The following is a 14,346-nucleotide window of genomic DNA, read 5'->3' as shown; positions in this document are numbered from 1 at the left end:
ACAAAAGACCTTTCTTGCCTCCAGAGAAGGGGACCCCAAAGCTGGATAGAAGCCTCCCACAAATAATAACGGTGAGGTAAGAGGAAATGACAAACACAGAAATGAACCAGGTTTAGCACAGAGAGGCCCGCTTACTGATAGCAGAATAAAGAAAGGTAACTTATATGGTCAACAAAAACCCTATCAAAATCCACACTGGAAATTCAAGAACCCCCGAACCGTCTAACGGTCCGGGGGGAGAACACCAGCCCCCTAGAGCTTCCAGCAAAGGTCAGGATACAGATTTGGAACAAGCTGGACAAAAATACAAAACAAAAACAAATAGCAAAAAGCAAAAGGCAGACTTAGCTGATATAACTGGAACCAGGATCAGTAGACAAGAGCACAGCAGACTAGCTCTGATAACTACGTTGCCAGGCATTGAACTGAAGGTCCAGGGAGCTTATATAGCAACACCCCTAACTAACGACCCAGGTGCGGATAAAGGGAATGACAGAAAAAACCAGAGTCCAAAAACTAGTAACCACTAGAGGGAGCAAAAAGCAAATTCACAACACCGATCCCTCTGAACCAATTGGCCGGGTTAAGAAAAGAAAAGGTATCTGACCACCAGCTATCCTTATTTTGGTCATTGTCTTTGTCATACTGATCCCTGAGTCGTTGTACGTCTTTTAATTTAAATCTCATACTCATAGTACTATTTGGGTCTATATAATGACAGCAGGTGGGTCCGATGATTTGACACATACCCCCTTGTGAGGCAGTTAGGTAATCCAATACCAGGGTATGTTGGTTAGTGACTATTATAAGCTGATTCTGTACAGCTATACTAGTATTTAATATGTCCAATATATCCCAAATCTGATCATCTAGATAATCCGTGGCTCTAACTAATTTATCCCACATCTGTGTTAACATTATTAACATCAATATCATGAGTCTTATACTGCTTTTTTGCAATGGCTTGCATGTATCCATGATGCCTTTCCTTCAAGCTTGACTGCTGTTGGAGTTGTTAACAGGACTTGGAAAGGTCCGTCAAATCTCGGTTCCAGAGTCTTTCTGGTGCGTCTTTTCACGTAGACTTGATCACCAGGTTCCAACTTGTGGCCTCCTTCGAGATTTTCTGGATCTGGAAGGGAAGCAAAAACTTGCGAATGCACTTTAGTTAAACGTTTTTGTAATTCTTGTACATAAGCAGTTAAAGTCTCAGTATTCAACATCAGTTGTTGTGGAAAATAACAACCCAAATTTGCTGCTCTACCAAAAAGAATCTCATGTGGTGACAGCTTAGCCTTCCCCCTTGGGGCGTTTCGGATGGAATACAGGGCAAGTGGTAGACACTCGGTCCAAGGCTTTCCTGTTTCTGCCATGGCCTTCTGGATTTTTAATTTTATTGTTCCATTTAATCTTTCCACTTTACCTGAACTCTGTGGGTGATACGGAGTGTGAAACTGGTTTTCTACTCCCAACATTTTCATAACATTCTGGAATATTTCCCCAGTAAAATGGGTACCCCTATCTGACTCGATCACCTCAGGCATGCCGTAACGGGGTATCAGTTCATGTGTTATTTTAATGGCAGTAGTTTTTGCTGAGGCTTTACGAACTGGATAAGCCTCTGGCCACCCTGAGAACATGTCCACACACACAAGCACATATTCGTATCCATTGTACCTAGGAAGCTGGATGTAGTCGATCTGGAGTCTTTGAAAGGGATACAGTGGTCTTACATGATGCTTGGTTGGGGTTTTAATGGTCTGACCTGGATTGTGTGCCAGGCATATAGCGCATGCAGCACACATGTTCCGAGCGAAATTACCAAAGCCTGGAGCCAACCACCTTTCTTTTACCTTGAGCGTCATACCGTTTGCCGATACATGCGTAGGTAGGTGGAGGTCACTCGCCACTGCGGGGTACCAGGCTCTGGGTAAACACAACAAAGTTCCTTTTTTCCATAATCCTTGCTGATCTTCTGCCCCTTTTTTCTGCCACTGCCCTCGTTCTTCGTCGTCTACCTGTTTCTGAGCTTCCTTCAATCTCTCCTCATCATCTTCAGAGCTATCTAGTGTGTGGGCATGATGTAAGGGTTTACGTGCTGCCTGTTTTGCTTCCTTATCGGCTTTATCGTTACCCCTGGCTTCCTCGGTGTCGAGTCTCACATGTGCAGCTACCTTTATCACCGCTATTTCTTTAGTTTCTTGTGCTGCCTCCAGAATCTGTCTAATGAGGGAGGCATGTTTAACAGGTTGGCCTGAAGCAGTCATATAACCTCTGGCTCTCCATATTACGCCAAAATCGAAAATAATGCCATGTGCATATCTAGAATCAGTGTATATGTTTGCTGTCTGATCTTTGGCTATTTTTAGAGCTTCAACCAATGCCGTAAGTTCTGCTTCTTGTGCAGACTGATTAGCAGGGAGAGGTTCTGCTTTCAGCACTTCATGCTGAGTTACTACCGCATAACCTGTATGAAATTGTCCATTCATATCTGCATATCTACTGCCATCTATGAAAAGTTCAAATGTAGCATTACAGAGTGGCTTGTCACGTACATTACATAAGCCCTGAGTCTCTTGTTCCATTAATTGTACACAATCATGCATTGACTTTGATGGGTCAAAGGAGTTGGAGAGTGCAGTTTCCTCAGGTATGGTACCCCCCTCAGACTCTAAAGGGAGCAAAGACGCGAGATTAAGAGTCTGAATCCTGGCAAAGGAAATGTTGGGCGGCAGTAGTAGGGAACATTGGAGATGGAGGTGTCTGGCCATTGAAATATGTTTAGGTTGGACCTGGTTAAGAATGCCATGTACATCATGAGTGGTCTGAACTAGAAGTGGGTGATCAAGAACAATCTCAGAAGCTTTATCTAATAACAGTGAAATTGCGGCTACTACTCTTACACAAGAAGGTGCGGCTCTAGCTACAGGGTCTAGATGAGCTGATATGTATGCCACAGGTCTCTGTTTCCATGTTTTTGTGTGAGCACCCCTGTAGCATGTGAGGATATCTCAGCTGCCATCAATTGAAAAGGTTTAGTGTAGTCTGGGAGTCCCAAAGCCGGAGCTGATACCAGTGCTGTTTTCAAAGAGGAAAATGACTGTTTAGCCTCTTCACTGAGTGAATATGGCGTGTTGGCAATACAGTCATATAAAGACTGCATGAGTTGACTTGCATGTATGATCCACTGTCTACAGTGTGAAACAATACCCAGGAAAGCACGCAGCTGTTTGTGATTCCTGGGTTCAAGCATGTTACGTATGGCTTCCGTACGTTGAGGTGTGAGGTGTCTGATGCCCTGTGATATGCAGTGACCTAAAAACACGACTGTTTGTTGACAAGCCTGGAGTTTCTGTCTATTTACTTTACAGCCTTCTTGCGCTAGGAAAATTAAGAAATTAACAGTTGAGGTAACTGCCGTCTGCTCATCAGGGCAACAAATAAGTAAGTCATCTACATACTGTAGAATGACTACTCCTGGTTCTGGGGTGAAATTTTTCAGCACGGTCTGCATTGCTTCAGAGTACAAAGTTGGTGAGTGTACCATACCTTGTGGCAATCTTGTCCATGCTAATTGTTTACCCTTGAATGTAAAGGAAACAAATGCCAACAGTTCTTATGTAGTGGCACAGAAAAAAATGCGTTTGATAAGTCAATTACCGTAAAATATGCAGCAGTGCTGGGAATTTGAGACAGTAAGGTATGAGGATTCGGTACCACAGGGGTGACCGGTGCCAAAACCTTATTGATTTCCCGTAAGTCGTGCACCATGCGATATTTCACCATAGTTTCTTTGGAGGACACTTTCTTTTTAACAGGATATAAGGGTGTATTGGCGGGTGACCTGATTTCTACCAAAACACCTTGTAACACATAATCCTGAATTTGTTGAGAAATCGCCTGTTCTTGCTGGGCGCTGATGGGGTATTGCCTGAGCTGAGGTAAAATGGTTCCCGGGGCAGTTTCTAACAGTATAGGAGCTACTGATAAAAATCCTACATCAGTGTCTCCTTTTGCCCATAGGCTGTCAGGAACCCGAGACAAGTCAATTTTTGCTTGTTGAGTGTAAATTTCGGGAAAATCCTCCATTGCCTGTATTCTAACATATGGTTCCAGAGTTTCTGCATCTTCAGGGATGGTCAGCATAACTGTGCCATCTTCTCTAAAATGGATGTTTGCATGCATTTTACTTAAGACATCAGTACCCAACAAGCAGGTAGGTGCACCTTTAGCAAATAAAAATTTGGATACAAAAGTTTTAGGGCCAAAGCTCACATTTAAAGGTTTTGTAAAGGGCAACGCCTGAATTTTACCATCATACCCTTCTGCATATGTAACCTTTGAGGATATATTGTCAGGATATGGTAAAAAGTCCTGATTTAAAATGGAGGATGTTGCTCCCGTATCTATCAGAAAAGGTACATTTTTACCCTCAACCTCAACTTGTATTATTGGTCTTCTAGAAGGAAGAGAGACCTGCATAACTTTCAGTCATTCTGAGCTGTCTGTTTGATCAGGCACTGGGTTATTTATCCTATTTTTGGGTACAAAGGTTCCTGAATCTATATCTGCTTTTCTCTTCCTACATTCCCTTTGGAAATGTCCTGGCTTCTTACAGTAATGACAAGTAAACTTTTGATTAGCAGAGCCAGTATTAGCCTGTGCAATTCTTACTGGCTTAGAATTTTCTCTTAAGTCCATTTCTATCCCTACAGCTTTCTGTCTAGCTAGGTGTGGGTCTTCCAACGTTCTCCAATCAGGGGTTGCGGCCTTAAACTTTTCCTTCACTTTTGGAGACAATCCATCTATAAAGGTTTTTGTAACTAACCTCATCATTCCTGGAGCGGTTAGATCCATGCCTTCATCTCTGAAATTATTTTCTACACTTAGATAATATTCGTCTACTGATTGTCCAGATTTCTGAGCCACCACTCCCGTTGTTCCTCTCTGCCTCTGTCTCTCCCTCATGAAAACCATTAGGTGATCTACAAATTGCGTACCTGATTCTATCGTTTGTAAGGCACCATCTCCTGCTTGGGGCCTATGTACCTGTAGATTTGCTAATAGCTCCTGAAAGAGTCCAGGAGTCATTTTCATTCTACATAATTCTTCTCCATCTGCCCAAACTCCTGCGTGAGTCTGCATAATTTGCTGTATATATTGTGCAAATCTAACTGGACACTGGGTGGGATCTGGTGCGTTATGCAAGAGAGACATGCCTTCAGTGGGGGACCAAGGGAAATATTGTCGAGTTTGGTGGTATCTAGTTCCCATTACTCCGTCAGCACCAGGTTCCCTAAAGGGTCTTGGTACTACCCTAACAGGGGCAAGTACAGCGCCATGTCTAGGTGTACCACAGGCTAGGCAATCATTTCTCCAGTCTGGATTTTGTTGTCCACAGTGCGGACATACCCATCCTCCTGGTCCGGCTAAACTTTGAGGTGGTGTTTGGAGAAAAGATGGGGCATGTGGGTTAAGGTATGGGGGTGGGGTATTTTTAGATTCCACATTTTGTTTTTCTCCACAGCCTGCGGGTCTAATACACCACTTTTTACTCTGTTGATTATATGTCCATTCCTCATTTTCTGCTACCCTAGAGACATCAATCAATGCTTGGATCTGATCTATCCATTTCTTGTCTCTGATTATGCCTTTTTTTCTTTCCTGAATTCCTTCCCATAGTTTTCTACTAAAAGCTTCTGCCCTAGTAACTCCAAACTTACTAAAAATCTTTTTCAGCCCCTTAGTGGCATCTTCACCACTTCTCTCCTTTATGATAGTATAGATATCTAATTCTTCTGGTTCCGACTTTGTTTGCTTATTCCCCATTTTCTTATCCTGAGCTTTCTTGCCCTAGGTGGCGTTTGGGTATGAGAATACCTCGTTACCTTCTTCCTAAGGAGCTAGGATGTCTTTTCTTGCCCTAGGTGGCGTTTGGGTATGAGAATACCTCGTTACCTTCTTCCTAAGGAGCTAGGATGTTTAAACTGTGTTGATGTAAGAAAATCCTGATTCCTACACCTATAGCAAACAACACAAATGCAACCAGACAGAAAAAGAAAAAGAACATACAACGTATCTTGTCCCAGGCTAATTTATCTGTCCTGGGCTCATACTATCATACACTTATCCGTCACCAGGTTTTTGTCAAAGACAGGATCAGAGATTGAACATAGGCGCGGAGGTCTCCCCGAAAGGACGCAACCACGTTGCCCAGTGGGACAGTCACTTCTTCTGTTTCGACACCCTGGGCGGCTTATAGGGCTATTCCCAACTTCCACACACCTTTTATTCACATTCACTCTCATTCAATGCCGTACTCCGTGAGGTGATCAATTCCTAAATAGTTCAAGAACCCGAGCTATAGGTATCCTCCTCTACTAGAACTACCCGCTAAAGAACACGACACAGAAAATCTTACGGACAGTGCAGGGCAGATATAAGAGATCTAACAGTGTCTCTTACCTGGCCAGGTTTTTATTCATCTGCCGTCCATTATCCCAGATTCTCTTTTCGTTCGTATTCTGCCGGTGTTCTTGAAGGAATACACAGACCTCGGGTCCCTGTTCGGGCGCCAGGAAATGTCAGGATCACACTCAGTCGGAGTAGCCTTTGGAAGTGGGGAATCACCAGAAATAATACACAAGACACGTCTTGTATAGTGTATCACTGGGAAGTCTCTGAAGCACGCCTGCCTTCAAGGTGCTATCCCTTCTTTATATAGTTGTATCGGTAGGTTTAGTGGTTATACAAGTTTTACATGTTTAAACAAAGAGACAAAACAGGAAAGAAAGAAAGAAACAGTTTCGTGGGCGGCAGTTTCACAACAAAACAATACAATACAGTTTCGCCTATGTGGCAGTTTCACAGAAAAGAAAAATAGGATTTCATACTATAGCTAAAATGTCCTTGAATGGATAGGTCAATATTGATCACAAATTCTTTTTGGTTCATTGAGGTAACCATTTTTGTTCCGCTCTTCACAACACTATCTACCCATACTGCCAACCCTTCGGATCCAAATATATAGTCTAGGTGAGAGAGAGAACGTCTGGTAGATGAGTGACAGGTATAGCCTTTTACCCCGGGATGGCGCGTTCTCCACAGATCCAACCAACCACTGCCCTCCATAAATAAAGCCTATTGAGATGGAGCCTGAGAGGAGGACTCTTCAGCTATCTCATCACCCAGTCTCAGCCTATCAAGGCGGCTATCCATGACTAGATTAAAATCTCCCATACAGATGACGTTTGCGTCCGGGAAACTTAGGGCATAGCTCATTGCCATCTGAAGTATTGATATATTAGCTGGAGGAGGGTTGTAAACACATAATATGACATATTCATGAGAGTTAATTATTGCATGTACGAAGACGAACCGACCTTCAGAGTCCCTCCTAGCTTCCCTCATCTCCCATCTAACGTCTCTATGAATTATCAGTGAGACCCCTCTTGAGTAGCTGGTGTGAAACACGTGTATGGACCATATCAGGCCGCGTCTCTAGTCTAATGTGTCTCTACCATTGCTACGATATGTGGATGGTAGCGCTTGATCTGCGAAAATACCTTAATCTTTTTCCGGGGAGATTTAATACCACGCACATTGCAGGTCATGCATATTATTTCAGACCCCATACTCACTCATCAAGAAATGGTAAATAGTATTGACCGGGCAATGCCTAGGGATAACACATAGAGGCCGAGAGATCCGTTGGCGGCGATTTCTACACACAGAACAGATAAAACAAACATAGAAAAAGAAACAGAGCAAAAACAAAAAAATGTAGGAGCGTAGTCCCATGCTCCTATTATCAAGTGAAAACGGGGATACCCTCGCTAGATTCAGCATCCGGTATTGTTGTTAGGTTAGACACCCACACAGAAAGCTCCATTATATAATTATCCGCACAAGTACATTAGGATTTCTTTACATTGGACACCTTGTGGACCCGTAGCCACTCAGCCGCCTCCTCCGGATCAGTGAAGAATGTAGAGTAACCCTCATGAACGACCCGCAGTCGGGCAGGATAAATCATGGAGTATACAGCATTCCGGTCTCTAATTTGTTTCTTAATTTCCATGAACCGTGCCCGCTGCTTCTGAAGCTCCATGGAGAAATCCGGACAGATCGAAATTGTGGCATTGTGAAATTTGATGGGGCTCTTCTGCCTTGCCAGACGTAGAATAGCGTCTCTATCCTTGCAGTTGAGAAGACGTGCCAAAAAAGGTCTAGGCGGAGCACCTTCCAGGGTCCAAGGGGATTACAAATCAACATGCAGCCCACACTTTAAAGGGGTCTAAATGGCAGGATAGCATTAGGAATTGGGAGCCCTCCTGGGGTACGTCTTCTCTCTTCAGCTACATAGCCACGCCCCTCACTATGTATATTTTTTGCCAAAAATACAAAGTAAATGTGTCATCTTTAGTCCTTGTAGAGATCATTTAATCTTCAACTTACTTAACTATTCACAATAACAGTAATTTTGGCTAGAGGTGCCAAACTTTGACATGACGCTGTAAAGGTTGATCAGCAATTTCCATTTTTCCAACAAAATTTACATAACCATTTTTTAGGGACCACATCAGTTGAAGTGACTTTTGGGGGAAAATACTCAAAAATGACACCTTTAAAAAAACCTGCACCCCTCAAAGTCCTCACAACTACATTCAGGAAGTTTATTAACCCTTCTGGTGCTTCACAGAAAATAGTGCAATGTGAAAGTATAAATGACCATTTACTTTATTTTCGTACAATTTTTACTTTAGCCCCATATTTTGTATTTTCACAATGGTAACAGGAGAAAATGGAAATTACAATTTGTTATGTAGTTTCTCCTGAGTACACCGATACCCCATATGTGTTTCGGCGCATGGCAGGGCTCGGAAGAGAAGCAGCGGCGTTTGACTTTTTGAACGCAAAAATAGCTGGAATCGAGAGCAGACGCCATGTCACGTTTGGAGAGCCCCTGATGTGCCTAAACAGTGGAAACCCCCCACAAGTGACCAGATTTTGTAAACTAGACCCCCCAAGGAATGTACCTAAATGTGTGGTGAGCACCTTGAACCCCCAGGTGCTTCATAGAAGTTTATAAAGTAGAGCCATGAAAATAAAAAAAAAATCAAATTTTCCCCACAAAAATGTTCTTTTAGCCCAAATTTTTTTATTTTCATTTTTATGTTTGGCTGCAGTCACACACTAAAAGACACTTATTACTGCTTCGCCATATTTTGAGAGCTATAATTTTCCTATAAACCTGCCAACAGAGTCATGTGATGGCTTCTTTTTTTGTGGGACAAGGTTGATGTTTTTATTAAATACATGCAAAGTTCATATTTGGGCAAATAGACCAGATAGTGGGAAAAATTCCCTACCAGATATACAGATATATATATATATATATATATATATATATATATATATATATATATATATATATATATATATGCACCTGGATGGAGTGTACAAGTTGACACAATATATTCAATGCCGCCTATTATTCATTTACCTGTGTGTCAGGATGATGCTGCAGGGATGGTGGTTCCAAATGTGGAAGGTCCTTGCGGTATGCACTAGTTTGTGCGTGCCAGATTCCACCAAACAGAGAAGGCTTCCTTGCTGGTGGGGCGCCGTCCCGGCCAGTGACAGATGCCTCTGATTGTTGGTAACAAGTTACCGCCTGTGGGTGTCCAGGTCAGAAGCCGGCGAACAGCCAGCAAAGTGCAGGAAGCTGCAGGACTTTGCGTAATGTCACGGTCACGTGATACCTCACGGGACTGGCTATGGCTATGGAGCGCCCTACGGACCACAATCCAACGCGTTTCGGAATCACTGATTCCTTCGTCAGGAAATTTTCACCAAATTTCAGTTTTTTTCACAAATAAACGCAGGTAATATCAAAGAAATTTTACCAGTATCATGAAATACAATATGTCACAAGAAAACAATGTCAGATTCACCGGGATCTGTTGAAGCGTTCCAGAGTTATTACCTCATAAAGGGACAGTGGTCAGAATTGGAAAAATTGGCCCGGTCATTAACGTGCAAACCACCCTTGGCGGTTAAGGGGTTAAAATTATTTTTTAAATTTTTTTTACTTTATTTTTACTTTTTTACTTTGTCCCTCTATGTAACTTTCACTTTTATCACTCTAATCGCTGTTATAAAGCATTTGCAATGATTTACAGCTGTCAGGTCTTGTTTAGCTTGTTTAGACCATGCTCTGAGCATGGTGTAACAAGTTTGCTAGCCTCGTGACCAGGGTCACCATGGCAGCGATGAGGCCCTTGCGGAGGCACCGATCGGAGCGGAGAGAGAGCCCCCTCCCTTTCCCTGCCCTTTATATGTTGCGATTGATATAATTCACAGCATTTAGGGGGTTAAACTGCGGAGACAAGTGCGGGCGCCGCTCCTGGCAGTGAGAGCTGGGTTACAGCTTTCATGTTAGCTGAACGTCTGGTGGCGATCGCGCATAATTGCCATGACATACGCCGTACATCCAAGGTCGGGAAGGTTATAAAACTGTGAATTTGTTGTTTTTTTTAAATGTTTTAATTTTTAGCACTTTCCCTTCAATGTACCAAATCACACCCGAAAACTGATGTGGATTACATACCCACTTAAAAGTAGGCGTCCTGTGCAGTTTCTTGTATTCTCGGGGGCAGGATCTGAACATTCCTATTGTAGACGCTGAGATATGTGCTTTTTATGGGACAGATATACAATAGATTAGCGACTGACGGACATTAGGCCTCATGGGGAGATGGAAGAGAGTGATAATGTCAGAGTTAGAGGCTGCAGGAAGATGCATAAACCCATAGTCCTAGTAACAATGTAACCTCAGTCAGTTATAGATGCGAGTCAGCTGTGTATCCAACCCACTGCCGCCTTGTAGGACGCGCTCTCCGCTCCTGAGCCCGCTCCATGCACTCACAACCAACATCTGCTGTACATATGCAGCTAAATAAAATCCTCATAGCGCACGTAGTAACAGAAAACCCGGAGTTCTAGTAACAACACAACCTCATTCTCAGGAGGAAGCAATAACAACGTATAGGGAGGGCTGTAGGAAGGAGCCGGTGAGTTTACGTGTTACATCGTAACTGTGCAGACTACTAGAGGCTCAAAACCTACTTATTCAGAAATTCATGTTTTATGTCACTGTGGACATCAGTGAATTCTTACAGGTGTGTAATGTAGAGGATAAGTAATAGTATATGAACGTCCTGACACTGTGCAGTGTTACCACCTTTCTATATGTCACATACTGGTGATAAATACAGAAATACATGAGATACAGGATGATGATGTTCAATAATTAATAATTTTTTTTTTTTTCTCCTAGCAGTATGTTTTGAGTTGTGGGAGGAAACCGGAGTACCCGGGGAAAACCCACACAGACACGGGGAGAACATGCAAACTCTGTGCAGATGGTGTCCCAGATTTACACCCAGGAGCACCGCGCTGCTCGCCAACAGTGCTAATCACTGCGCCACCGTGCCGTCCTGTAGTCTGACGGTCCTACATCTCCAAGCAGCATGCCAGCCAGGTGAGTTATGGGGCAGCAATAGAGAATGCAGGACACTATGGTCTCTGATATGTAACAGAGTAGATGGAAGAACTCGGGGTGGGATAACAACAGACCCCGCCTGTTTCTTCAGACCACACCCAGGTCCACACCTCCCTGACCCAGTAGTCAGGTATTGGGGGGAGGGAACTAAGTTATATTTCCATTGCTGTTATTTCTGCGGCTTTCAATGCTCTTCCACCTGTTGCTGATGTAGGAGAAGCCACAGAACAGCCGCTGGTCCTTCGGGGTTATAGGTGGTTCCTGAGCTTCAATGCCAGACATCACTTGGTCCAATTCAATTTGTTTGCTGGTTTCCAAAACTGGGATCTATAGAAGAAGACAAATTAGTCTGGTTACTTCATTAGGTATTTAATTATATCCGTCCCCTCCTGAGGGCACCTGTACAGATTGTGGATGAGCCGTGGTAACCGTGTGCAGATTACCGCTATTCGCCATGATGCATCGTTACCTGCAGCTTGAGAACAAGTCAACTACTGGTGCTGCCTGGCAATCTGCGGTATCCACATCTGCTACAACTGCACCATAAACTTTTGGTCACACGTTGCAACCATATCGGGTTCTTTTGCCGCAGTATCAACAAAAATTCATAATTCTGTTGTGGTTTTTCTTCCGAAAATTGCAAGAGCAACATGGCTCTTTCGCAAAAAAAATGCAGAGTGTGAACACAGCATAACGAATCCAAGTTATTCACTAAGTGGCCTTCTGAAGAATTGGGGACAATAATTACACTTTTGAGAAATATGTAAAAGCCTGTCCATCCTGCCCCATACTGTAATTCCTCCCATTTACCAGCAGGAGAGGATAAACACATTCTGGCCTACACTATGTAGGATTGTTACTCATTATTTGAGTATTTCTTACACGTTATTATCACATTACACAGACGAGCAGGTGACATTATAATAAAATAACGCTGTGCACTTACAGGTTTCATTGTAAATGGTGGAAGTGACCTTCCCGCCTCTAATTCCTTCCAGTTTATGGGCGAGAAGAATGGATGTCCTTTTAAATTGCTGCAAACATCCTGCCTCTTCTTTGGTGTTTTACACAAGAGCTGCAAATAAATAAGAACCATTATTATATCACAAGTAATAATAGAAATAATCTCAGAAAAAAAGCAGTTACAGAATTGATTTCTAATTTTCTTACAGAAAGATGAATTTATTTAAACAGCCATTGCTAGGAACAAATGCGATAGGACAGGATAAGATAGGATAATACAGGATACGATAGTAAAGTAAAGGATAGGATAGGACAGGATAAGACTGGATAGTACAGAACAGGATGGTACAGGATCGGATAGGACAGGATAGGATGGTACAGGATCGGATAGTACAGGATAGGACAGGATAGCACAGGATAGGTCATCAGTAGTTGATCAGTCAGGGACCGATACCCTGTGTGGAGAGGTTTTGGTGAGCGCCGCAGCCTCTTTATTGTATAAATTGGCCTGTAGATGAGAACGCTGTACATATAGGAATATAGGAGAGGCTGTCCCGGGGCTCCAGCATTGTCCCAATTCCTTCTATTGGATAAAGCTGAAATACCCAATACAGTGGTGATGAAATGTACGGTGTATTATCAAAACTCATGACTGGTCTATGCTTCCTATGTCTCCAGGTATATTTGTCTATTTACTCACTCTCTCTATGACATCCCTCAGCTGAGAATCCATGGTGTTTGGATAGCAAGGTTTATCACATGTCACTGAATAGGCAACCCTTCGTAAACACGAACCAGAGTAAAACGGGGAATATCCTGTGGCCATTTGGTAGACTGTGACCCCAAAAGCGAACAGGTCAACAGTGTAATTATAGGGCTGTCGACGAGCCATCTGTGGAAACATAAGATTAGAAGAGTAAGTTAGTACATTGTCCATCCTGGGAGAGAGAAAACAATTGTGGTCCATGTTTACTGGTAGAGTTTTTCCACACCTAAGCCCCCATACATAATACATGTCAGCCAAAAGATCATTTGGTTTATAGCTACCTCTCCCATGAACAGGAACTCACAGTTCAGCCAAGAACTTCTATGTTCTCTATTAGAGAAACTCTGCCAGACTCCAAAAAATAAAGAATTGATCATTGGAAATCCAATGTGCTAGATCCTTCTCCTCCTGGATATAGAGTCTAGAGGCCCCAGTACACATTAGAATGTTGGCTGATCCTTCTGATATTGGCCGGTTTGGCTGACTTTAGTCTAATATGTATGGGGGCCCTTACACAGTTTATCTATTAGTTAGCGTTAGTAAATGTGGGCCGCTGTGGTGATAGATCTGTGATTCCACAAGCTCCACATTAAGGGAGAATTGCAGGTGGATAATAAAGTATGAGATATTAGTAGTCACATAGTCACCTCAGGAGCCATATAGCCAGGAGTGCCTTGAAAGCCTCTGATCTTCTGACAGCCAAATACATTCATAGCAGCAAGGCCAAAATCAGCAATCTTAGCGTGTCCATCGCCGTCCAGAAGAATGTTGTCTGGTTTTAAATCCCTTAAAAAGAAAGAAAAATAGTTCTGTGAATCAGACATAGATGAGCTGTAGTGCTGGTTACTGTGGGGGCTTCACAGGACCACTCACTAAACACTGGGGGCAGATTCACTAATCCTATCTTGTGTAGACATATACCAGGCCGTCTGAATATGCGCCAAATTCATCACAGTGACTGTTTGACAAATTAGGAGCATCTTCAGAGACTTTTGTCTGATGTTACACCACTATTGTTTTAATTACTTAGAGCCAATAATTTTCACAAAAA

General features: G+C 42.9%; 1 protein-coding gene across 1 annotated transcript; it reads right to left on the bottom strand.

Annotated features, from left to right (window-relative positions):
* Positions 1–11,307: 11,307 nt before the first annotated feature.
* Positions 11,308–14,107, bottom strand: LOC143787533 (protein kinase C theta type-like). Its single transcript, XM_077276364.1, has 4 exons — positions 13,943–14,107; positions 13,230–13,421; positions 12,513–12,641; positions 11,308–11,893 (listed from the first exon to the last, which is right to left on the bottom strand). Exons 1-4 carry the CDS (start codon positions 14,006–14,008, stop codon positions 11,714–11,716), a joined length of 567 nt encoding a protein of 188 aa, XP_077132479.1. The 5' UTR covers positions 14,009–14,107; the 3' UTR covers positions 11,308–11,713.
* Positions 14,108–14,346: the final 239 nt, after the last annotated feature.

This window comes from Ranitomeya variabilis, chromosome 8, assembly GCF_051348905.1.
Source record: "Ranitomeya variabilis isolate aRanVar5 chromosome 8, aRanVar5.hap1, whole genome shotgun sequence".
NCBI lineage: Eukaryota > Metazoa > Chordata > Amphibia > Anura > Dendrobatidae > Ranitomeya > Ranitomeya variabilis.
This window is presented reverse-complemented; position numbering and strand designations above follow the sequence as displayed.